The 23,045-nt window shown below is 51.6% G+C and overlaps 8 protein-coding genes across 8 annotated transcripts; 5 read left to right on the forward strand and 3 right to left on the reverse strand.

Annotated features, from left to right (window-relative positions):
• Positions 1 to 179: 179 nt before the first annotated feature.
• On the reverse strand, positions 180 to 1,455 carry SETTUDRAFT_162442 (uncharacterized protein). Its single transcript, XM_008022720.1, has 3 exons — positions 1,346 to 1,455; positions 1,057 to 1,284; positions 180 to 1,001 (listed from the first exon to the last, which is right to left on the reverse strand). The coding sequence occupies exons 1-3, from the start codon at positions 1,365 to 1,367 to the stop codon at positions 334 to 336; spliced, it is 918 nt and encodes a 305-aa protein (XP_008020911.1). The 5' UTR covers positions 1,368 to 1,455; the 3' UTR covers positions 180 to 333.
• Positions 1,456 to 2,593: 1,138 nt separating this feature from the next.
• SETTUDRAFT_85166 (uncharacterized protein) lies at positions 2,594 to 3,001 on the forward strand (the record flags this gene model as incomplete). The annotated part of the gene is made up of 1 exon (XM_008022190.1): positions 2,594 to 3,001. One exon carries the CDS (start codon positions 2,594 to 2,596, stop codon positions 2,999 to 3,001), a length of 408 nt encoding a protein of 135 aa, XP_008020381.1.
• Positions 3,002 to 3,510: 509 nt separating this feature from the next.
• SETTUDRAFT_133795 (uncharacterized protein) lies at positions 3,511 to 7,961 on the forward strand. The gene is made up of 5 exons (XM_008022721.1): positions 3,511 to 4,777; positions 6,233 to 6,276; positions 6,355 to 6,501; positions 6,554 to 7,430; positions 7,480 to 7,961. The coding sequence occupies exons 1-5, from the start codon at positions 3,772 to 3,774 to the stop codon at positions 7,497 to 7,499; spliced, it is 2,094 nt and encodes a 697-aa protein (XP_008020912.1). The 5' UTR covers positions 3,511 to 3,771; the 3' UTR covers positions 7,500 to 7,961.
• A 4,904-nt stretch (positions 7,962 to 12,865) lies between these two features.
• On the reverse strand, positions 12,866 to 13,861 carry SETTUDRAFT_30390 (uncharacterized protein; the record flags this gene model as incomplete). Its single annotated transcript, XM_008022031.1, has 1 exon — positions 12,866 to 13,861. The coding sequence occupies one exon, from the start codon at positions 13,859 to 13,861 to the stop codon at positions 12,866 to 12,868; it is 996 nt and encodes a 331-aa protein (XP_008020222.1).
• Positions 13,862 to 14,081: 220 nt separating this feature from the next.
• On the reverse strand, positions 14,082 to 15,618 carry SETTUDRAFT_162450 (uncharacterized protein). Its single transcript, XM_008022722.1, has 2 exons — positions 15,143 to 15,618; positions 14,082 to 14,606 (listed from the first exon to the last, which is right to left on the reverse strand). The coding sequence occupies exons 1-2, from the start codon at positions 15,242 to 15,244 to the stop codon at positions 14,385 to 14,387; spliced, it is 324 nt and encodes a 107-aa protein (XP_008020913.1). The 5' UTR covers positions 15,245 to 15,618; the 3' UTR covers positions 14,082 to 14,384.
• Positions 15,619 to 16,558: 940 nt separating this feature from the next.
• Positions 16,559 to 17,011, forward strand: SETTUDRAFT_30392 (uncharacterized protein; the record flags this gene model as incomplete). Its single annotated transcript, XM_008022032.1, has 1 exon — positions 16,559 to 17,011. One exon carries the CDS (start codon positions 16,559 to 16,561, stop codon positions 17,009 to 17,011), a length of 453 nt encoding a protein of 150 aa, XP_008020223.1.
• A 1,738-nt stretch (positions 17,012 to 18,749) lies between these two features.
• SETTUDRAFT_162451 (uncharacterized protein) lies at positions 18,750 to 19,664 on the forward strand. The gene is made up of 2 exons (XM_008022723.1): positions 18,750 to 18,839; positions 19,072 to 19,664. The coding sequence occupies exons 1-2, from the start codon at positions 18,815 to 18,817 to the stop codon at positions 19,563 to 19,565; spliced, it is 519 nt and encodes a 172-aa protein (XP_008020914.1). The 5' UTR covers positions 18,750 to 18,814; the 3' UTR covers positions 19,566 to 19,664.
• A 2,205-nt stretch (positions 19,665 to 21,869) lies between these two features.
• On the forward strand, positions 21,870 to 22,718 carry SETTUDRAFT_162452 (uncharacterized protein; the record flags this gene model as incomplete). Its single annotated transcript, XM_008022724.1, has 1 exon — positions 21,870 to 22,718. The coding sequence occupies exon 1, from the start codon at positions 22,204 to 22,206 to the stop codon at positions 22,714 to 22,716; it is 513 nt and encodes a 170-aa protein (XP_008020915.1). The 5' UTR covers positions 21,870 to 22,203.
• Positions 22,719 to 23,045: the final 327 nt, after the last annotated feature.

The following is a 23,045-nucleotide window of genomic DNA, read 5'->3' on the forward strand; positions in this document are numbered from 1 at the left end:
TTATCGGAATTAAACCGCGGTACTCAATGACAGCGCAGTGTGAGCACCGCGAAGCCACCGAAGACAACACGGTGCCCTTGTTGAAGTTCGGGATGGATGTTGACGGATCGTCTTACGAGTAACAGGCCGAGAGTCAGTCATAACTATACAATAATAATCACGCGAAGGACGGTAGTTGACCAGACTCAGCCCGTAGGCATGATTGTTTGCATTGTTGAGGCCTTAGCAGCCGTGTGAACTATGAATAAAACCAATCCGCTCCATCGCTAACCCGTAGGCCAGATCATGTCATGAACGCCATGCCCAGAATGAAGTCGTAAGAGATCGTCGCATCTACTGACCGCCACGCAGACGGAGCACCAAGTGGAGGGTGGACTCCTTCTGGATGTTGTAGTCGGCCAGGGTGCGGCCGTCTTCGAGCTGCTTACCAGCAAAGATGAGACGCTGCTGGTCCGGAGGGATACCCTCCTTGTCTTGGATCTTCGACTTGACATTGTCGATGGTATCGCTCGATTCGACCTCCAGGGTAATAGTCTTACCCGTGAGCGTCTTGACGAAAATTTGCATACCACCACGGAGACGGAGCACCAAGTGGAGCGTCGACTCCTTCTGGATGTTGTAGTCGGCGAGAGTACGGCCGTCTTCAAGTTGCTTGCCGGCGAAGATGAGACGCTGCTGGTCTGGTGGGATACCTTCCTTGTCTTGGATCTTGGACTTGACGTTGTCAATAGTATCCGATGACTCAACCTCCAGTGTGATGGTCTTGCCGGTCAAGGTCTTGACAAAGATCTGCATACCACCACGCAGACGCAGGACGAGATGCAGAGTAGACTCCTTCTGAATATTGTAGTCGGCTAGGGTGCGGCCGTCTTCGAGTTGCTTGCCGGCGAAAATCAGGCGCTGCTGGTCTGGGGGAATGCCCTCCTTGTCCTGAATCTTTGACTTGACGTTGTCGATTGTGTCGGATGACTCAACTTCGAGCGTGATGGTCTTGCCGGTGACTAGTGGCGATGTCAGCAACAGCTTCGGGTGCGCGGCGGCCAGGTGGCAACTTACGAGTCTTGACGAAGATCTGCATACCTCCACGGAGGCGCAGGACAAGATGCAGGGTGGATTCCTTCTGGATGTTGTAGTCGGCCAGCGTGCGACCATCCTCCAGCTGCTTTCCGGCGAAGATAAGGCGCTGCTGGTCCGGAGGGATGCCCTCCTTGTCCTGGATCTTGCTCTTTACGTTGTCGATGGTGTCGGAGGACTCGACCTCAAGGGTGATGGTCTTTCCGGTGACTGCGAGCCGTCAGTAACTGAGGCGCGGCAAAGGCCCAGGTGGCGACGGGCTGCTACTTACGGGTCTTGACGAAGATCTGCATGGCTGCGGTTGCTGTGTTCTGTGTTCTGTGTAGAAGTGGAAGTGTGTGTGTGAACAGCTCTGTTTGTTGCTGTAGGTTGAGTGGGAATGCGGAGGGAGAGAGGGAGAAGGTCGGGTTGGCGGAGAGGTGGCTTATATGGAGGGCGACAGGCTGAGGCAGTGACGGGCCCATGGGCGAGTAATGATGCGGCTGGGGCCCGTGCACCAATCAGCGACTCTGCGCCCGGGAACATTCCGGCCGCTTCCACCGCCTCGTCGCCGCGCCACCATGGCTGTCTCGCAGACTCTGCCGTTTGCTATTATTCAGCCTTGTCTTTTGCTGCATCACTGCAACGCCCTTCAGCCACCTCTTTGCTGCGGCGACGCCGCCCCCCGCGGGCCTTTGTTGTGGCGACGACGAGCTTCACCGCGCAAGTCCACGTTCCCCGCCGGGCCCACCGTTATCGCCTGGAGCCTGGACTCCCCCTGCCCCCCCCCCAGCTACCGCAGACCGGACATGTGACGTAGACACACGTCTTGCGAGCCGACAACGCCCTTGCGGTGCTCTCACTCTGCTCGCGCAAGCTGACGCCTTCACCCAGCCCGCATCAAAGTGCCCAAGACGCTCTGTCACCGGAACCGCATCTGATTCACCAAGATGCATCACCACGAAACACGGCTGCATGTCGCCATCTGCGCTCTGCGCTCGTACGTTTGCATGATACGCGTGCCAGGACGGACCCGCTTCCATGCAGCACCCTACAGCCACTGTGGTCATGGCCGTCACAGCTGTGTCAGCATGTCCTAGGTGTACACCTAGACGGCCAGCTTGGTCGATCGACATATCCGCCATGTCAAGAGTAGCGCCATTGCAAATCCGTTGGGTCGTTATCTTGCAGCTTGTACCCCGAGCCTCTGGGGCGGTACCGATTCCGGGGCGCGTATAGGACATGGCCAGGCCCAGCCAGGAAAACCGTTCAGCTACGCGATTGTCTACAGGCTCTCTGCTCCTGTCCTTAGACTCCCTTTTCTTGGCTCTGGAATCAGTGCGCACACGGTAAGTCATCGAGATGCAGTTTTGCGCCCCAAGGGACGTGTGATGTCACAATTGTCACCGCGGGGCAAGCTTGGATGTGTACAGGTCCAGCCACCAAGTGATTACTATTCCCACCCGCCCCCGCAAGACAACCTCTGCGATACCAATACCAGTCTTCTATTGTCGGCGCAACCAAACTCGTCGATACAGCCATGGCAACTCCGACGCTCACGAATCCTTCGCTGACGGCCGCCATTTGCTCGCTCGAACACCAGGCATGGGCTGCTCTCTGCAGCTCTGGCGCTGACCTTGTCCCGCTGCTCTCGAGCAACCCCGTCATGATATTCCCCGGCAACCTTATCTTTACGTCTGTGTCTTCGCCAACCATTGGCGAGATGCTGCAAGGCTCCGAATTCAAACCTTGGAAGTCGTATACGCTCAGTCACGACGAAGTGGTTCCACTGGGCAAGGACAGTGCGCTCGTATACTACCGCGTAGAAGCTACCAGGGTAGACGAGACGTTCCGGGCCATCTGCTCGAGCGTGTGGGTTTTGGAAGGGCCCATGAATAGCGCCACCGGAGGCTGGAAAATGGCAAGCCACCAGCAGACGCTGATCTAGGTGTAATAGGGAGGCTCACCACGCGGTTATCTCAGGATAGGAATGTGTAATTCAACCCTTGTTTTGCAATACCTTCTGGGAACATGTAATACATGTGCATTTTTTTTCCAAGACTGAACGAACGTATACGTCACTTGAAGACTGGTGGTAACGGGGTATCGTACCACTACAACGACTATTTGAATTTGATCGCGCTCCCCCGCAGCCCGCGCATAAACACCTAGAATGCACATGAGCTGTTTTCCGTTTTTCCCCGCCACCGCTGCCACGGACATGTCTGCACACACACACACACACAAAAGTCCGTCCAATTGGCAATGCTCCAGCTTGACCCGAGGCGCCAGCACCAGAGCTGAGCAGTGGCAGCCCCCCGGGGGCTGATTCTCCACAATACGCGGGTGCAGCGCTAGCGCCCGTTCAGTGACGTATGGGTGTTCCGAGGTTCCGTCGCGCTGAAGAAAGGGCAAACCCCCCGACCCCATTTGTTGTAAGGGGGGGGCGTGGAAGAAGCCAAAACGACGGGGCGGGGCGGTCGAAACCAAGCAAATCAGGCAACGCAAATATCGCCTCACAGCCTTGTTTCGTTTTGGTAGTGCTTCTCCCTTTTTTCTTTTCTTCCATTTCTTCTTCTTCTTCACTACTACTGTCTGTCTACAGTGCATGCGTGTAGCGGTCTTGACACAGCCGGGGGTCCATCACTTCTTCTGCATCCAATAGTACTGGCAACAGTCACGCATTCGTCATCACATTGTCCTTACGCATTCGGCACAATGGCAGTTACGTACGCGGCGGCCATCACGACACCCAGCGGGGGACTACGACAGCCGCAGATCCAAGCGCGGGCATGTTCGGATCCCGATATGCGAGCGTCGTTTGAAGCAGCAGCAAGAGCAGCAACAGCACCGCAGATACGCAGTGACGGGCCGCAAAAGGCAAAGGCACAGCGGCCTGGGGCAGGTGTGCGTGCTAGGACGAGTTTCCGCGGGTGGGCCAGCAGGAAGGAGAGCAAGACTAGTCTGAAGGCTTCACAGCAACAGCAGCAGCAAGAGCAAACGAGTTACCAGCCGTACATTGTCGAGGAGAGCCGGCCGTCAGGACAGGACTACTACTACTATGCGCGGGCCGAGCACAAGCCCAACTCGGGCCGCGAAGAGGAGCACGTCTATGTCGTTACGCTGAGGGTGAGCGATGCACTGGCCAAGCCCATGGACGAGATGCGGAGTCGCTATTTTCCTCGACACTTGAACCGCACGGGTGCCCATCTCACGCTGTTCCATGCGCTGCCCGAGTCGCACATGGGCACGCTGGAGCAGGGGCTCGCGCAAGCGGCGCGCAGCGTGCAGCCGTTTGCCGTCTCGTCTGGCAGGCCGTTCCGCATGCGCAAGGGCGTAGGCATCAATGTCGACGAAGGGTACAAGGCCATCAAGGACGTACATGCGGATTTGCAGTCGCAGTGGGCGTCGTTCCTAAGCGAGCAAGATGCTGGCGGGTTCCGGCCGCATTGGACCGTCATGAACAAGGTAGACGACGAGGAAAAGGTTGACGGGGCGTTTTGTACCATTCGACAGGAGCTGTCTGAGCGCAACCAGGAAGGCCAGGCGGTAGGGTTGGATCTGTGGAGGTATGAGCGTGGGAATTGGATCTTTGCCAAGCACTATGGATTTGGCGAGTCTACTACCCCTACTACGCCTGGGTCGCCCGGCTTGTCGCCTCGCCAGGGCGATCAGAGCCCTAGTAGCGGGGGGCCTCGAAAAAGACCCGGCATGTTCAAACGCGGTAGCAGTGTCAGCGAAGCGCTGCGGTCCATGAGCTTTCGAAGACGCAGTTGAGCCATGTGCTGCAGGCGGAGCTCTTGTATAATAGTAACCATCATGTATAGACTGTTGTTTCCATGTGGGCTGGTGTGTTTGAAGGAAGAATGCTTGGTGTGCCGCGTGTACTGTAATTGCATGGACTGGACCCTTCATCTAATAATACGCCAGGGGCCGCTGCTTGGCAGGCTCATTTCGTGGGTGCGGAGACATCCACGGCCACGGTTCGCGACGGCCCAAGCGGAAGCCGTGTAGAAGCGTCATGGAAGGACTGTCGGGTCGGAACAGTCTATATCTGCAGCTCTCTATTGCTGTCGTGATGCGTTCAGCAGCATGGGGTGTTTGTCTCGCCACGGGACCCCCGAACGCGCGTCGCATAAAGCCGGGCTCGGTCTCCATTTCCAAGGTGCATTGCGAGGAGGGCGGAAGGGGAGGGGGGCTGACGAGCGGGGGCCGTGGGTATGCTCAGGGTTTTGGGAAACGCAGCGGTACCTCGTATGTACTGTGGTCATGTGTCGTGGGCGGCGACAGTGGCAAAGAGCCTGGTAGGACGGCTGGTGGTGGTAGTGGTAGTACACCTATTAGTGGTGATGGTGGCGGCGGCGGCGGCGGCGGATAGGCTGGCGGTTGAGCCACAGTCAGCCACATCCCGCTTCCACCAGGGGCGCAGATCCCTCCCTCCCGCCGGCGTGGGGATGGAGTGTGATCAGAAGATTCTGTCGCCCAACCGCGCCGCCAATCTCGCAGCACAACGGCCGACGGCGTGACATGAGGCGGACAGTGCAGAGCACGACGGCTGGGCAAGGGGGAGGCGTGGGTGGGCGCCCAACGGCGTCGTCTCGTCTCGTCTCGTCATGTGGCGCCAGTGCCAGTGCCAGTGCCAGTGCCAGTCGTGGATACGATGCGACGCTGTGCTGGAATTAGAAGCGGACCAGGCTGAGTGATCAGGGACGGCGCATCTGGCCCAGCCATTGGTGCAGGGGCAGACGCCGGTAGGGGAGAATTGACGAGAGCACGAGCATAGCGGCCGAGGGCATGCGCTGCGTGAAGAAAGGGGAAGCTAGACGCTCCGAGAGGCCAGGGACGACGTTAGGCTTAGCTCCGCTAAATGTGGACGCAGAACCACCCCATATAACATCCAGCTGGCCTCATCACTCCCCGAGCTTCTCTCTGCCTTTGCCCTGCGCACCTTCCACCGCTCCTTCCTTCTGCCCCCGCCTGCGTCTGCCCAGCCTTGTGTCTCGCCGTGTCTTGAAGCCGCCAATTGCTCATCGCCGACTCGCCAGCACAAACTCCCTGACCACCACCACCTCCTCCTCCTCTTCCTACCAACACCACCACCACCACCACCGCCGCCAACATGAAAGGTAGGCGCATTCAATCGCAGCCCGGCTATGCACCGCTAACAACACCCCTCCAGCCATCATTCTCGTCGGAGGGTTTGGAACCCGTCTGAGGCCTCTCGTATGCCTCCCCCTCTGCCCGTCGCGCCCGACGACCCCGCGATGCCAAAAGCAATGGCAGTGCTAACGCCAATTGCAGACCCTCACCTACCCCAAGCCGCTCGTCGAGTTCGCCAACAAGCCCATGATCCAGCACCAGATTGAGGCTCTTGCCGAGGCGGGCGTCACCGACGTCGTCCTTGCGGTCAACTACCGTCCGGAGATCATGGCCGAGGCGCTCAAGACCGTGAGTAATATCCCTCTCGCGAGACTGGGGCATGCAATAACCAGGCGCGCAGTACGAGAAGCAGTACAACGTCAGCATCACATTCTCCGTCGAGACAGAGCCCCTTGGTACCGCCGGTCCCCTGAAGCTCGCCGAGAACGTCCTAGGCAAGGACGACTCGCCCTTCTTCGTCCTCAACGCCGACGTCACCTGCGACTACCCCTTCAAGCAGCTCGCCGAGTTCCACAAGAGCCACGGCGACGAGGGTACCATTGTTGTCACCAAGGTCGAGGAGCCGTCCAAGTACGGTGTCGTGGTGCACAAGCCCGGCCATGCCTCCAAGATTGATCGTTTCGTCGAGAAGCCTGTCGAGTTTGTTGGCAACCGCATCAACGCCGGTATCTACATTCTCAACACCAGCGTGCTCAAGCGCATTGAGCTCCGCCCTACGTCGATTGAGCAGGAGACTTTCCCCGCCATTGTCAAGGATGGCCTGCTGCATTCATTCGACCTCGAGGGCTTCTGGATGGACGTTGGACAGCCAAAGGACTTTTTGTCGGGTACCTGCCTCTACCTCTCGTCGCTTGCGCGCAAGAACTCGAAGCTGCTCACGCCTGCATCGGAGCCCTACGTCTACGGCGGCAACGTCTTGATTGACCCCTCCGCCAAGATTGGCAAGAACTGCCGCATTGGACCCAACGTCACCATCGGCCCTGATGTTGTCATTGGCGACGGTGTGCGTCTGCAAAGATGTGTCCTCCTTAAGAACAGCCGTGTCAAGGACCATGCCTGGGTCAAGTCGACCATTGTTGGCTGGAACAGCACTGTCGGCAAATGGGCGCGTCTCGAGAACGTGACGGTTCTTGGTGATGATGTCTCCATCGGCGACGAGGTCTACGTCAACGGTGGCTCCGTCCTGCCGCACAAGTCGATTAAGCAGAATGTCGACAGTAAGTGATTCCTTCTCACACAATCTGTGCATACACTAACATTTGATAGCCCCTTCGATCATCATGTAGACACGATACCCGATCGGATACGGCCGACCTCTACCCTTTTTAATACTGTGTACCTTCTTGTATATTCTGCATACCACCGGGCATATAGAGTGCATGGGTCTTTTTTCCTCTGCATGGGCGTCCATCTTCTTTTGAGCATATGGTTTACGAAAGATGAAAGAAAAAGCGTCAAAGGAAAACGGGTGGGATGCTTTTTTTCATTTCACAAACATTCTTATTTGGGTTCTTTTGGTTCAGCGTCGGGGTTTTTTGGTAGCGAAGAGAGCCATGTTTCATGCATGATTAGCAAGAGAGGGGGTTGTGAGTTTACACATGGTGGGCATAAATGAAATGCATATCATTGATGTATGTTGATTGAGTTGGAGATGTATCATCAATCTGGGTCTTTTTTTTCTCCCCACTCTTGGATGTTTTGCTGTAGTAGACGTAGCACAGACGTATATCCTCACTCTTATTCACGATCATCACTTCACTGTCTTGAAACGATTTGCTACTGCTCATGATACTAGATTACTCAATTGCTGGTCGATCTTGCCCTCTCTCTATCTTGCGCCCCCTTTAATCAATATTTTTAGCTACGTACAAGGCCTCGCTAAGTAACCTTGCGCTAGTCTTGCCGTCACGTGATGTCCTTCTTTCACGCTGTCCTGACGCATTAGTTTGCACCCTACAGCTTTGACTTGAATTGATTACTTAGCTACATATTGTGTGACTCATACAAAGCTCTTCATGTAATCTATATATATATATCCAAACAAACCCAGCCTCATACCCGACACCAGCCTTAAAAACAATCGCCCTTTCCACCGCCTCCCTGGCAAAAATATGTGTCTCCGTTCTTGAAACAGGACGTTCCTGCTCTGCACTGCCGTACTTTGTCAGCTTGGTCCATCCTAGGACTCCATACTACTAGTGGTACTATGGCTAACTTACAACCACTCCATTCGTGCGGCATTCGTCGCAGGTAAGCGCTACCGCCTGCTGCGTAAAGAGGGCTACAAGGAGTGTGAGAGCCATAGCTTTGAAATTCGCCATTATGAGATGGATCTATATCTCTGGGTTAATATGCCATGTCTAGCGTGTTAACTGAAAGAGAAAGAAGAAAAAAAAACGCACTTGAAATGGGTGGTCGGGGTAAAAAGGCTGTTTGTCGTATCGGGTAGGTGGGCAGGCTGAGGAATTATCGTATGTAGTAGCAATGATGATAATGATGATGATGGTGATGACGGTAATAATGATAAGAAAGATAGGCAAGAATACGAGAGTCTTATATACTATGAATCCTTCTACAAAGTGGAGTTCCCCGTCTTACGTGGATGTCGCCGCCCCCGCCCCCGCCCCGTGCCAACTCCACTAGCTATCTTAGCGCCTATATAAAGGAGATGAGTACGGAGGTGCCTTTCTAAAGTATTGTCTGACGCTAATCTCAGCGCTTCAGCACAACTCTTCTTAGCGCAACTCCCACCTTAGAGTTAAGGGGCTGTCTAATTAGTCTGCCTACTACTATATAGTTATTCTTTAACTATAGCTCCTTATACTAATATATATACCTGTACCTTAGTAATTGCGTTAAAATCACCTCCTATTAGCAAGAATACCTTATAAGTCTCTACGCTAACTAGCGTTTATCCTTATACTATAGATTATATCTATAGTAGAGCTATTGCTGTAGGCTTTAAGCTAAACAACCTTTCTATTAAGATCCTTCTACACTACGTTTAGGATGCTCTAAAGCCTAGTAGGCCTGCTAAGCAGGTAGAGGTAAAGGAGCAGATATTGCAATAAGTACAACACGATAGATATAGACGAGAGAAGAGCTGTGCTAACCTTGCTAGTAGGCTTAGTCTCTAAGGAGTTGAAATCTCTGCCTCTACTATCTAGAGGGTGTTGAGAGTAGCAGGATATAGGAAGACTAAGCCAACGAGGAAGCCTAGGTTAACATAGAAGATAAGGAGTGCTTGTCTTAAGTAGGCATTAGAGCATAAGAACTAGACGTTAGAGGACTAGAAGAATGTTATCTAGACAGACAAGACGTTAGTAGTGATTAACCACTAACGTAGGGGCTATAGAGTCTAGAGAAAGGTAGACAAGAGGGTAGTTAAGAGCTGCATCTATAAAAGGTAGAAGGGATACTTTAAGTTTATGTTCTAGGGCTGCTTCTTGTATAATAAAAAAAGTCTATGCTATATCTACTAGCTAGAGACAAAGGTAGAGAAAGAGGATGCTACTTATTAGATTAAGCAGCTAAACGCTAAGCTTAAGCCTCTACAGCAAGAGGAATAGGAGCTGTTAGAGTCTATAAGAAGGACAGGGCTACGCAATAAGCGTAGTAGGAAGCCTTAATAGAGATAGATAGAGAAGACAGGTAAGCTAGTGCGTAAGTCTAGAGGTGGTATAGACTAGTAGAGATATTAGGCCTGCGTTCTAATCCTAAAGCTAATTCCTTTTGCTAAAGAGTGCCTCTAAGATAGACCTTAGACTGTTGTAATAAAGGATAAGGCACCTAGCCACGCCTACTACTATTAGGGTGTGATCTATCGCCTATACAACGTTAAGAGACTACTTTAGTGTGGAAACTTGCTAGACTATAACTGCATTAAGCTATGCTAGTTCTATATAAAAAGAGAGACTACAAAGAAAGGAGCTCTGCAGTTAAGGGCTAAGGCAGTTAGAGTCTAGCAGAACTGCTAGAGAGATCTCTTACAACTTAAGATCTAAGCTTAGATTAAGCGAATCTTTGTATATATTTAAAAGATAATTAAGCTACAAGGTAGTAATGAGTACATAGAGGGGAGAGATAAGCCTTGGCTAAGGCGGCCGCACTTTGGTTAGATTATTCTTGGCAGACAATACTTTTGAAAGGCACCTCCGTACCCGCCATGACTATAATAAAGCTTCATAGTGACTCATCGCGGGTGAACACATGTATTTCCCCCCCTTCCCTTCCCAATCCGTACGCCGTGCCTCGTATCCCGTTTTCCACACCCAACTATCCAGGTTAACAACTTGGTGCTACTATTCAATAGATGGGTTTGCGGTGCAGGGCAGTTACCTTTTCCCGCCTAAGCACGGACCGAATAACCATGTTTGCTGTGGTAATCCCCAGTCGTATTCTTACGACATGACGTCGGAATAGAAAGACATGTCAGCTCATTGTGCTGATTAGTGAACTGCATTTGCTTACTGAGTGGGGGCTTTTAATATAGTACGTAGGGGTATATTGTGTGGTGGTTTGATTTAAACGGGATTTTCTGACGCTGATGTAGCGGGTTATAGGAGGATGTATATACATACATACAACTTATACTCACTAGCATAGCTGCGTTGTGATAGCGATGTAACAGGTAGGATTCCTAGGCTGGCCTTGATATATCCAGGCGGCCGCCCATGCCACACCATTAATATAGCGGACATTCTTCTGTCTCGCTACATATATCCTGCACAATGGTATCCTAGATTTGTCTCGATGCAGTATCGCCTGTGACACTAAAAGTTACTTTTTATTTCATAGCTTTCCCAGTTCCCAGGTTTACAGCTAGCTAGTGGCGTTTCGTACAAAAAAGTCCGTACTTGTTGCAATTCTCGCAGTCAACTACGCGCGCAACCGCCTGTTGGGCAAACGTTGCAATAAGGGTTGTCATGACTATGTTCTGGAAGTTTACCATGTCGACATGGATAGGTGTGCTGTGAACTACATTTAGCATCTTACTAGCCGAAACTCACAAAAACAGAGAGTGAGAGAGAGAGAGAGAGAGAGAGAGAGAGAGAAATGTACTTGAGATGGATTTAGCAAGAAAAGAGGGCAGTTTGCAGTAGATAGAAAGGTAGGGAAAGCCTGGTACGAATCGTCATGGCGAAAAGGGCTTCACTGTCGACTCTATTATATACTTGCATCAACATTATAGTCTGACATATTTTAGTCGCACCTGGCAAAGCTACGGTCTTTCTATTGTCAGTTCCAGTGAAGCATGTTGCCGTTTGCAAAAGCATACACGTTTATTCACACCGATCAGCACACTAAAAGCTCCACCAAGGATGTGTCCCATGAATATCACCATACTATTCGTATTCTGAGGACCGTGCTACGCATTCTGTTTCCCTATGTGATCTGCTGATGTGAAAATGTGGTGCTGTAAAGGTATGGTAGTGGGAAACTTTTTTTTCTAATACTCACCCTCTCTTGGTCCAAATCCCTACGCTGTGTCATGCTACGCTCGGGTGTAAGATTTCTCTAATTTGTTAGGAATTAAGCATTCACTAAAGTATTTATACGGGATTCTACGTGCTGATTTAGTGCGGTGTGCGGCGCAAGTGGGGCGTAGGGTGTAATAGAGGATAGTGGTGAAGTACTGCATCCTATACTTTGTGTACTACAAGTAGCTATTCTGTTTCTACTATTCGTTGAGCTTGATAGGTGAAATGAGCTGGCTAAATTCCTTCCTGTACTGTTGTTTAGATACACCTTGTTCCATCTGTCTTAAAGATACGAGAAGATTTATAGGGTTACGCAGATTTCATACGAATAGTGTTTGCAAAGAGTTAGCGAGCCTTTGAACTAATCAGCTAATCACTAATCAAGAACTCTATATAGCATTAGCATAGGGTATCTTATCGAATACTAATCTACTACTTCAATACTGCATATACATGCACTTCTCTACCTAATCCTATCCACGCTTTCCCTACGTCCAACATCCCCTACCCCTACCTACTTACCCCTCCAGTCTAGGCAGTACATTGCAATACCTCAACGCACAGCTCAACGTCTTCCTTCTCTCTCGTCCCGAAACTCTCTGTATTGTAGTGTACCAAGGCTTACATACCTAATCACAAGCTGAGCATGCATCGGCATCCTTTCCCAGGTAGAGATAGATAATCAACCAACTCCCACCCGAATAGCCATCGTGGCTAGCTACCTACTCTCCATCTTACCAATCCACTAATTAATGGTCGAAAACCATTTCACTATCTGGTTTTTCGTGCTGCGAGATCCTTTCGCTGCTAAAATATGTATGCATATAAAGCGATACCTACATATATCCCTGGCTATCACATATACCTAACATTTCCAGTCGAATCACATACTTACAAACAAAGTAGCTGCCATACCTGCTGTATGCAGAATCGGCCAAAAAGCCCCAGTGAAAACAAAAGCTGAGATACAGAATTCAACATGGGTATTACATTATTCCTTGTTAGCTTTTTTTTACATCAATCCTTTTTACTAACTAACTAACTGCCTGCCTGCCTGTTTAACTAGCAGACTGACCCATCAACAGACTAGCCATCTACCTGGCTGTCTTCCCTTCTTCCCGCCTACCTATCTCAATAACATTCCTCTATCCATACACATATTCCACAGCGCCTCAATCATGCCGTCCACAATCCCAGGCCGCGCCCGCTATCATAGTCTTCTTGAACCCACATCTCGTTTTCTTCTTGGTGACGCCACTGCATTGGACTTGGTGCGATTGCGATTTCTTACTTGCTGCCTTGGTCTTTGCGTTTCTTGCTGGTCCTCCCGGTCCTGAGGCTGATGCTGTGGTTTTTCCCGGCTTGTTGGCGCGGCGTTGTGGTGGTGGTGGTGGGGAGGGGGCTAGAGTTGGAGAGGGAGTGGGAGTGGGAGAATGGAGAGACGATGGTGGTGATGAGAGGGAAGAGGAGGATAGTAAAGACGCTGTTGTTGCTGTTGTTGTTGTCGCTGCATGTGGAATGTGGATTTCTAGAGGCGTTGGCGCGAGAGCTGAGAGGTTTGACGGTGGAGACGACAGCGGGGATGTTGACGGGCGAGGTGAGAGCGAGAGTGGTTGAGGTGGCTTTTTCCTTGCATTGTTTTTCTTTACTGATAGTGGTGAGGATAAGTGTGAAGGTAGAGACGATAGCGGTGATGTTGACGGAATACGTGAAACTGAATATGGTGCTGGTACTGGAGTCTGAATCGGCATCGCTATATCATGTGGGGAAGCGAGGGTATCAGGAGGTGGAGATAGAGATGAAGAAGATACAGGGGAACGTGCTGTGGGTGATGTATGCACGGCTTCTTCTACTGCAATCGCATCTTCCTCTCCTTCCTCCCCTTCTTTTTCCCCTCCTTCCTCGGTACTCTCAGCATCGACACTGCAGTGTAGGGAAGCGAGATGGGCGTAACCGGCATGTAGTGTATATACTTGTTCTTCTTCTCCTGCATTAGACATGGGAACGGCTATACGCTCGAATGCAGTCGCAATGGCATCTTCGTTTCCGATGCTAAGCGGGTACATGAGGTCTGCGATGGAAGAGAGAGTGACTGGGCCATTGCTGAGGATATTTGCGAGGCGGCATTCGATGGTGTTAGTTGTGAGTGAAGCGGGTGATGAACTCATGGTGTCGCTCGATCTCTGGGTCGCCAGTGGATAGGTGTGTTGAAGGCGCTGGGGATATGTTGAAGAGAAGACGGGCGGGTTGTAGGTGAGTTCTGAGAAGTGAATGAAACGAAGAAAGAGTCAAAGACACCATCTTAGACAATGAAAATGGGGTGTGTTGAGACAATGGTACTGTGAGGGTCAAAGCTGTGAGTTTGTCTCAATGAGATTGCTATTGCTATTGTTTGTCAGTGTCATTATCGCCCAACATGTGAATACACCATTCCATTCCAATAGGCAAGTCACTCTTTTCACGACGGTGAATGGAGACTTGTGATACAGTCAATGAGAATCCACTCTTATTGAGATTTTTCTAGCTGTCACAGACGCTAGTCCCGACATAAATTTTGCTAAGCGTGGTGAAGGCATCGCAAGCAGCACAATAGCCTTACCAAGCCACGTGCTCGCTGATGGATAGACAGGCTACAACAAAGTCGATAGATGACGTACATGCCTGTCTTACAAATATCCCAGCGGCTTATATTCAAGGACCCCCCTGCATATCGGAGTAAATGATCAAGGGCTTGCCGTCCATCTTTGGCATGAGCATCTCCTTGATCTTGGCGTGAGACTCGTCTTGCTGATCAAAGTAGTTCATGTCGTCGACCGAGTTGAAGATGCAGCGAATCAGGAGGTTGTAGCCCTGGCTGCGGTCGTCCTCGTAGGTTGCGTTTGCTTGGGCAAGTTGAATGTAGTTGTTGCCGTCCTACAGACATGACGTTAGCGTGCATGAGTCGGGAACGAAACAAAAAACGACCTCGGCAAGTGCAGGCATGCACAAGAAGCGGCGACGGGGATTATAATTAGCTTTCTTCAGTTGCGAGGTCGAGGCTTGTGCAATCACGATGACCAGAAGCTGGCTGCATTATGCAGCTTCCCATCATCACCCCACCCCATTTCTCCTAGCCGCGGCAGTACTTCCAGCGCGCCACGTACCCGCTAGGATCATGGGTTAGGTGTGACTAAGGAACGAGGGATCGTGATAATGATACGATTTGCCGGCCTTGTCCCGTTGAAAATCACAACTAACAACAAAAAAGGCGCAATAAATAGCCCGAGGGCGGCTAGGCTTCTGGTCTTGTCCGAGGTGACGAGTTGGGCCTGACGTGCAGCTGGCGCGGAGCTACACGGTCCGAATATGCCATGGCGGGCGATGCAAATGGCGTGAATAGCGGCTATGTATGGAGTCCGCGAAGGGAAAGGCGTGGGGCGTGCGAGTCAACAAGTGTGCAGTGTACGTACCTTTTTCGCGTCCTGAGTGAGGGTGCTGTAGTGATTGATTGCCTGCTGGATGGTGTCCTTGTCGGCGACCTTGAGAAGGGTGAGGCGGACGATCTTGGGCATGTTGGCGGCTGCGTGTGTGATTTGGCGGGTAGAATGCAAAGTGCTTCTTGGGATCGGGTCTAGGCTGGGAGTGTGGTGCGGTACGTTTGATGTGTCGACATGGCTTCAGACAACCACGGCAGGGTATATAGATGACTGGTGTCGGAGCTGAGGGCTTCGGCACAGGTGGAGAGCCATGGGAGACGCAGTCTCGACGTCGGTTCCCCTACATGTGCTTTTCACGTCTGCTCAAATCGGAGCGTGTCTTGGAAGCAGTCTTGGGGACTTGGACATGGTTGCTTTTGCGTTTCTGAAGCCGTGGCCACGGAACTCCCAGCCCAGCGGGTGGTAGAGGGCGCGAGGTTGGGCATGTGTGTATGTACGTACATAGGACGCAACTGGGACCCTCCATGCTCCTCGGGCATGATTGGGGGGGTATCAGACTTGCCATCCCGGTTCACAGTGGGGTTGTGCTGCGGGGTTGGCCGTGTTGCTTGCCCGCCATGGAGGGGAAGAGAGAGAGAGCGCGCGCGCGAGGGAGAGCGAGAAGCAGAGAGCGAGAGAAGACACCGCCACCCGATGCCGGGATGCACAGTGACGGCCAAAAGGGCGTCGTACGTCAAGCATGGAGAGGGTTACGGCATGCGGGCGTGTGTGGGCGTGGGTGTGGGTGTAAGGACGGGAGCAAGCGTGGAGGCGGCGGTCACGGGATTGGAGGGATGCGCGTGGTCCCCCACCCAGCAGCAGCAGCAGCAGCGGCAGGCAGCAGCGAGCCTTCGGTGCCGGCTCCTCTACATTGGCCCTCGACGCCGCACTAACCAAGCTTACCTACACCCACCCTCCTCCATTCACCCATACACACCACAGTACACAGACACACAGACACCCCCCGGCGCTTGCACCCCGTCGGCCTATTGCTCGTCTACCTCCCTTACAGCCCACTACCGCCACTAAGTACGGCCGCTCTACTGCCACTGCTGCTGCTGCTGCCACGGCCACTACTACTATTACCACCACCACCACTACTACTACCATTACCACTACCACTACCACCACTGCTACCACCATGGCGTGCCGCGCGAGGCTGAACAGCAGGGCGGCGCGGCTCCTCGTGCTGGGAATCGTGCGAGAACATGTGGGTCGTCGAGGGCCGCCCTTGAAAGCAGTCAGGCCGACTCCACGACGACGACGACCTGTCTAAAGCGCTGCCTGCCGCCCATGGCTACATTGATGCCCTTGACCCGCTGCTTGGCTGGGCCCTCCTCGTACTGCTTGCAGTCTCGACATTCTGTATCAATGCGCACAAAGAGGGGCGCATGGTTATGCCGGACAACGATGTCTTCTTCACCGCCTGTTCTGCTGCTGCTGCTGCTTGGAGGGGGCGGGTTGCCGTGCCTGCTGCGGGTGCACGCTCGCGTCATCCACAGATCTCCCGCGCGCGAAGGCAAGAGGCATGCTTGGTCGCCTTGGACGCCGTTGTCGTCGACCTGTGTCTGCTGCCTCGACGCTGTGAACAAGACGCCTATTCTTTGTTCTGCCCCCGACCGTGGCTGGCGCTTCCTCGCTTCGTTGCCGCCATTCACAAGCGCCATCGCCCCGCCCCAGCCATCCATCCATCCACCCTCCGGGCCTCCATCCGCCTGCCCACTCCCATCTGCGATCGGCGCCAGGCAAAAAGCCGCCGTTACTGGGACCTGGGACCTAGCCTGCACCGCTTCCTGCCGTGAACCCCGTCGGCCCTGCTCTGTGCCCACTCGACCTCTGTCCTACCGCTGTTGCTGCTGCTGAGAACCCACTCCCCGGCAGCTTAAAAAAAGTCGAGTACACGCTGCAGCCGCCCAGTGCATCATCCCTTTGTGCCAAATCCAGAGAAAAGGAATAAAAATTTCTTTCTTTATCTCGCGCTCGGCGGCGTGCTATCTTTGCCTACTCAACATGGCAAAGGTGGAGCCATGGTGACAGAGACCGTCGTTGTCGTTGTCGACCTCCACCAACGCCACCAGGGTCTTTCCATCTGTCAAAGCCCGTGGGGAAAGAAGAAAAAATCTCTTGCTATAGACTGGCACGGGCAGCGCAGGAACGCATGGCCCCTACCGACTGTTGTCTCGTCATCAGCCGTGGTCTGCCAGAAAAACCTCTACCATGTACTCCAGACTCGATACTCCACCTCACATGTCTCGCAACCGCGCTCCAGCTCTAGCTCCAGCTCCAGCTCCAGCTCCATCCAGCCCGAGCACACGCCCCTCCCCAGCAGACAATCTCCGCAACTCACTGCCAATTTATGCCTGCATGGACACGGTTCACAGCTAACAGCCGTTGACCCTTTGCCTGTTTGAGCGCCGGGCGCATTTGCAAGCAGCCATACCCTGGGGGCCGTGCTTGCTGCATGTATGCGTTGGCAGTGACGCTTGATGCTTTCTGGTACCACCAACCCCAGGTATCTCGACATCCCTCGAACGCATCAATCAGCTCCCCTCATTTGCCCGCCTGGCACTATCCCGCGTTGCCCCGAGCTATGCCCATTGTTGCAATGCATTTCTCGCTTCTGGCCATTATGCTTTGCATCCTCGCGCCCTCACACAATCGTGTTCATCTCCCCTCCACTCGCCATCCCTGCGCCTGACACCCTGACCGACTAGCACCCAGGCCCGGTTTTTTTTTACCTGCATGTCTGGTCTGGTCCGTCTTTTCAACCACACGCCCCTCCAGACCCTGCTCCTCAAAGCCCTACATGGAAATTCGGCGCACGCTGTCGCCAAGGTTCCCTGGTATCGGCACACTTGTCAAAGGGTGCAGAGTCTGACGTATTTTTGCCTTGTCCCCTCCTCGTGCTGCATATTGCATTAGTGGGCCCCATTGCGTCCGATAGATGCGAGCAGCGAGCGCTCTTAGGGCGCCTCGCTGCCACTCCGTTGTCTATGCATCTCTCTTAGGCGTCTAGACATGCATGACGCCGATCCAGACATGTCCATCCAGCCTTGACGAACGCGTTACAGAAAGTGGCCCCGATCGACAGCCGTTTTTTACAGCGCTACTGCGGGCAACATGGTGGCAAGAGCACGCCGGTGAGGCTGTACCTTTTGAGGTTTGACTCTGTTTACTAGCCAGAATTCTGGAACCTCTATCGTTGGCTCCCTTCTCGCCAGCACATACTATGGGTCTCTCTTCTCCTACAGAGCCGCAACAGGACCCGCAGCTTATTCATTTCCGCTTGCTCCTCTCGCCTCTCGGTTGTCAAACGCGCTTGGGTACGTGCTACACTCGTCTGCCGCATTATATTACTCGATCCCACAGTCAGGCACATATGCTCCCACCCCACCCCCCGTTTGACTGACTGCAAGCCGCTCCCTCTTCCTTGCCCCTCATACATGGACTTCTTCTCCCTTTGTTGAACAGCTGTCATTCCTCTATTGGCAACTGTCAACCACACCTCCGAACCACATCTGCTGCCGTACCACCATTGCCACGACTCCCTTTTGCTCGGCTTACCACGGTCGCCACCAACCCGGACAAGTCGCCAGCAAAAAAAAAACTCCACCAGTCATTCCAATCGCTCTTTACCACGTCGACGCCGCAAACCATCCATTCAATATGTTCTACGTCATGTACCTGACAGGTTAGTATTGGACAGACTCTTTTTTTTTATACATGTACCACATGGCCGGGTATTGTGTATCATGCGAAAGCACCAATTGGCGTCGCACGGGTGCTATGGTACTTGTGCCTAGCCACCCACTATGGAAAGCCCCACATGATAAAGCTCTGGAAAAGCGACCTTGTTGTCAAGGCCGCTGCACGACATGCTTTGTTTTGGGCATGGACGACGGATGGCTGACCATTGACAATAGGCCTTTGCCAAAGGCGCCACTGGCCCGACCCACTCTTCCAGACATTCCGCACCCGCTACGGCTATGGCTCGACGGTGCGAGTAAACAACCGTGAATACTCTACAGACGTCGAATACGAGTCGGAAGAGCTGGCAAAGAATGCCGCCGCCACCCGAGCTTACATGATTTGCCGTAACTTTTCGGTAAACGATGGCATGTATCCTGGACAGCGGCCCGGCGAGGGAGCTCAAGGTCTCCCGACACCAATCGGAGCCGGTCGACGGAATACGACTTCATCAAACGACTACGACAGCTCGAGCACCACCAGTGGTGGCACCAGCCCCAGAAGCTCCGATTGCGGACTCGACGCTGCGCAAGCGGCTGCGGCGGGGCGACGACCCAGCAAGGTTTCTACGATGCAGCCTTCTGCATCGGCGTGCCCTTGTGGACGCGGATATGTCCGAGCTTACGAGATGTGCTCGGGCTGTCTCCAGGAGGCGGGCTACAGAGTCTAGAGGATGGTAATACATCCAAACCACGAGCCGAAGACACGACACAAACAACAACCACTACTCAGGACTCACAAACCGAGCCACACTCGAAATTACACCCCCCAAAAAAGACTTGAAGAGCCCAAGCTCAGCGATACCACTACTACCCGAATTCCTACGAACCTTTTTTGCATCTGTTCTGACGAAACGATCCGTTATAACGATATTAACGGCTAGAATGACGTTCCTACTTGCCTCTATCTCTTGGATCTGCTTTGAAATGGGTGGTGTTTTTTTTGCGTCACCCATCAGCCTGGTCGGAGATATGAGTGTGTGTGGATGTGTGTGCGTGTGCTAGGATACCGCTTTTTTTTTACCACCCAGAGTCGCAGGAATGCCGGTTCCCTCTCTTTCTCTTATTTTTCCTTTCCCCCTTCCTTTCCAAACGGGCTGCATAGCGACGGCATTGAAGCGTTTTAGCGAATCGAGATTTTCCTTTGTGTTTGACCTTTTTCCTTTCCTTTCCCAAAGTTTCGGTTTTCCCCCGCTTTCCGCCCTCCTTTTTTTCGGAAGACCTTGATTTTCCCCGCCAGAAAGGAAGAGAGAGTGTGTGAGAGTGTGAATGTGCGTGTGCGTATGTGTGCAAGCGTGTCGGGAAACTTGGTTATTGTCAACGTTAGCAAAACCTTTTTTCTTTCTTTCCAAAAACAGAGTTAAAAAAAAAAGTGGGCTTAACGGAGAGGGAAACTTGGATCTTCTTTTGCGATGTATAGCTAGTACATACGCTAGATTGAGGCTGCTGCTTGAGACCAAGCCATGAATGTAACGAGTCTTCTTCTCTTGCAATTTGGTATCTGCGTGTACATGTGTGTGTGTGTGTGTGGATGTGTTTACTTGTTGCATTGCTGCATTTTACAAGACAAGAGAGGGACTGATAAACAGTAGGTAAACACGACGGTGTAAAGACGGTGAAGAAACGACAAGGGTAAAAGTAAGTAATGCACATGCACACTTGAAAGAAACCTTGCATGCTACCAATACGCTAGCATTAACTCAGAATTAACGCTTTTACGCTTCTTCCTAAATCTCTAAATCGCGATACCAAGTTCCACAATACCTACCGCTACATATAGTTATATATATATATATGTATATATATATGTAGCTCCTACGTCTCAAGACAGCAAATAAAAAAAAAGAACATACACGTATGCGTATAGTCATCGCATACCTATAGTCTTTCTACATCATACTATAGCATAGCATATCATAACATGACATAGAACATAGAATACGAGTCCTACATACATATGTAGTATTATCATGTCCAGGTTAGGCCGACATCGAGCTGTGATATGATATAATATCTAGTGCAGAATGAATAGAGAGGAGGGAAAAAAAGAGAAAAAGAAAAAGAAAGTAAGCAAACTAAAGTAAAGTAAATGTAAAAGTAAAAGTGATGATTTTTTTTGTAGGTATTCAACTTCTAATTGCGCTTGCTGTATGTATGTATGTATGTATGTATGTATGTATGTATGTATGTATGTATGTATGTATGTATGTATGTATGTATGTATGTATGTATGTATGTATGTATGTATGTATGTATGTATGTATGTATGTATGTATGTATGTATGTATGTATGTATGTATGTATGTATGTATGTAACTATATATAGTTATATAACGTGGTTCATAAGCGAGTCGGTCACCCAAGCGAGTCGGTCACTCCCCACCAGCGCGTCGACGTTGATACTACAACGCGTTATGTCTTAACAACACAACTATTAATTAACTTATCCTAAATTAGATCTTTAACTTGCTCTTTTTAATATCTAATTACAACGTGTTTAAAGCTAAAGACGCGCTGCCTCTATCTATAACGTGCCTTAAAGTACAATATCTGATCAACAGGCTAGAAAGCGCCCCTAACGCGACTGTGAACCGAATTCAAAGCGCCTAAATAAGTTAGAAGAGGAGGCTATTATTAGACGTATTTTTAAAGAGTCTGCGCGTGGATTTGCCCCTACAAAGGCTAAGGTTCAAGTAATAGCCAATAAACTGTTAGAAGAGCGTGGTGGCAACCCTATTAGCAAGAATTAGGTTAACAACTTTGTTAGGCGGACTGCTAAGCTCCGTACGCGCTAGAGCCGTCCCTATAATCACCAGCAAGCCGCTGTTAAGAGTAGGATCTGAGTGGAAGTAATATAAGACTTCTGGTGTCAGACTCTTGAGGTTGGTTTTCGCGGATGAAGCAACAGGGTGGTATGAACAGTATTCGTCTGCAAGTAACTATTGTATTGTAGGTACTTGTACTCGTAACTTAAGTTGAACACAATGAGCCATAAGGGCTACATTGCCTATGCTATATACCTATGGTGCTCGTAGCCCTCGGTCAGAGGAGTCCGAGTATCGCTCGGTGGCTGGCGCACGAGGGGCTTTCCTCTGTGGCTTATGTACGAGGAGTCTGCCAAGACCCTTCCTCGCGCATAGAGGTCCGAGGAGGTCACGTGATCCTCCCTTACTCTACAAAGGGCGGGGTTGACTGGCTGTCGTCGTTCCTTTTAACTTAACCGCTGTGCCTTCCTCCCTCAGGTTCGTAACACCATCTCCCTCCTTCCTAAGCTTGTCCTCAAGCTTTTCCGTATGCCTGTGGCTAACCATGTCCACCCCCAGGTCCAAAGAACATCTTCGTCTTGCTCTTGAGATTCGTCGCAACGGTCTCCCTGCGCCCGTCCCCTGCGATTATTGCTTTGCGAACAACCGTCAGTGCGTCGCGATGCCCGAAGTCGACGGCAAGCGTTTGAAGTGCTCGGAGTGCACTCGTCTGGGTCACCCATGTGTGAACATGTCGTGGGTGTCTTTAGACAAGACTCGTGAAGAGTATCAAAAGAAGGTGGATAAAGATAAGCAGCTGCTAGCTCAGGTAATTTCGCGCTTAATGCGAAACAAGAAGATTTTAAAGCAGGCTAAGGAGCGTGCTGCGAAGAAGACTATGTGTCTAGCGAATTCCTTGCGCGCTGGTGGTGATGACGTGGATGCGCAGGAGTCCTTGGACTGTCCCGCGGCGGATGCCTTGGTGGGGTTTTCGCCGGTTATGTGGAGTACCTTGGGGTCCTTAGACGCCCTAGCGTCGCCCTCGAATTCTAGCGATGCGCCGATTTTCTCCTCATGATAGTAAGTTCTTTTTTGTATTTTTTGAGTAGTTGTTGGCAATTAGATAGATTGTCCTCTGGTTCCCATGTGTTTTCGCTGTCTGGGTATCCTAACCATTTAACTAGGTATTCGGTTCCTTGGGTTGTCGCGCGGTGTGCGAGGATTTTTTCAACTTCGAATTCGTTTTCTTCTTCGGGTTCGTAGTGAAATGTTTTTTGTATTAGCGTTTTGGGGTCTGCTGGCTCTAATAGGCTAATATAGAATCTTAGGTGTGTCTTTGCGTCTAGTGGTAGATCAAGTGTGTACGTTACTGGTCCTTTCTGATCGAGAATCAAAAATGGTCCGACC

The sequence above is a fragment of the Exserohilum turcica genome (genome assembly GCF_000359705.1).
Source record: "Exserohilum turcica Et28A unplaced genomic scaffold SETTUscaffold_1, whole genome shotgun sequence".
In the NCBI taxonomy this organism is placed as follows: domain Eukaryota; kingdom Fungi; phylum Ascomycota; class Dothideomycetes; order Pleosporales; family Pleosporaceae; genus Exserohilum; species Exserohilum turcicum.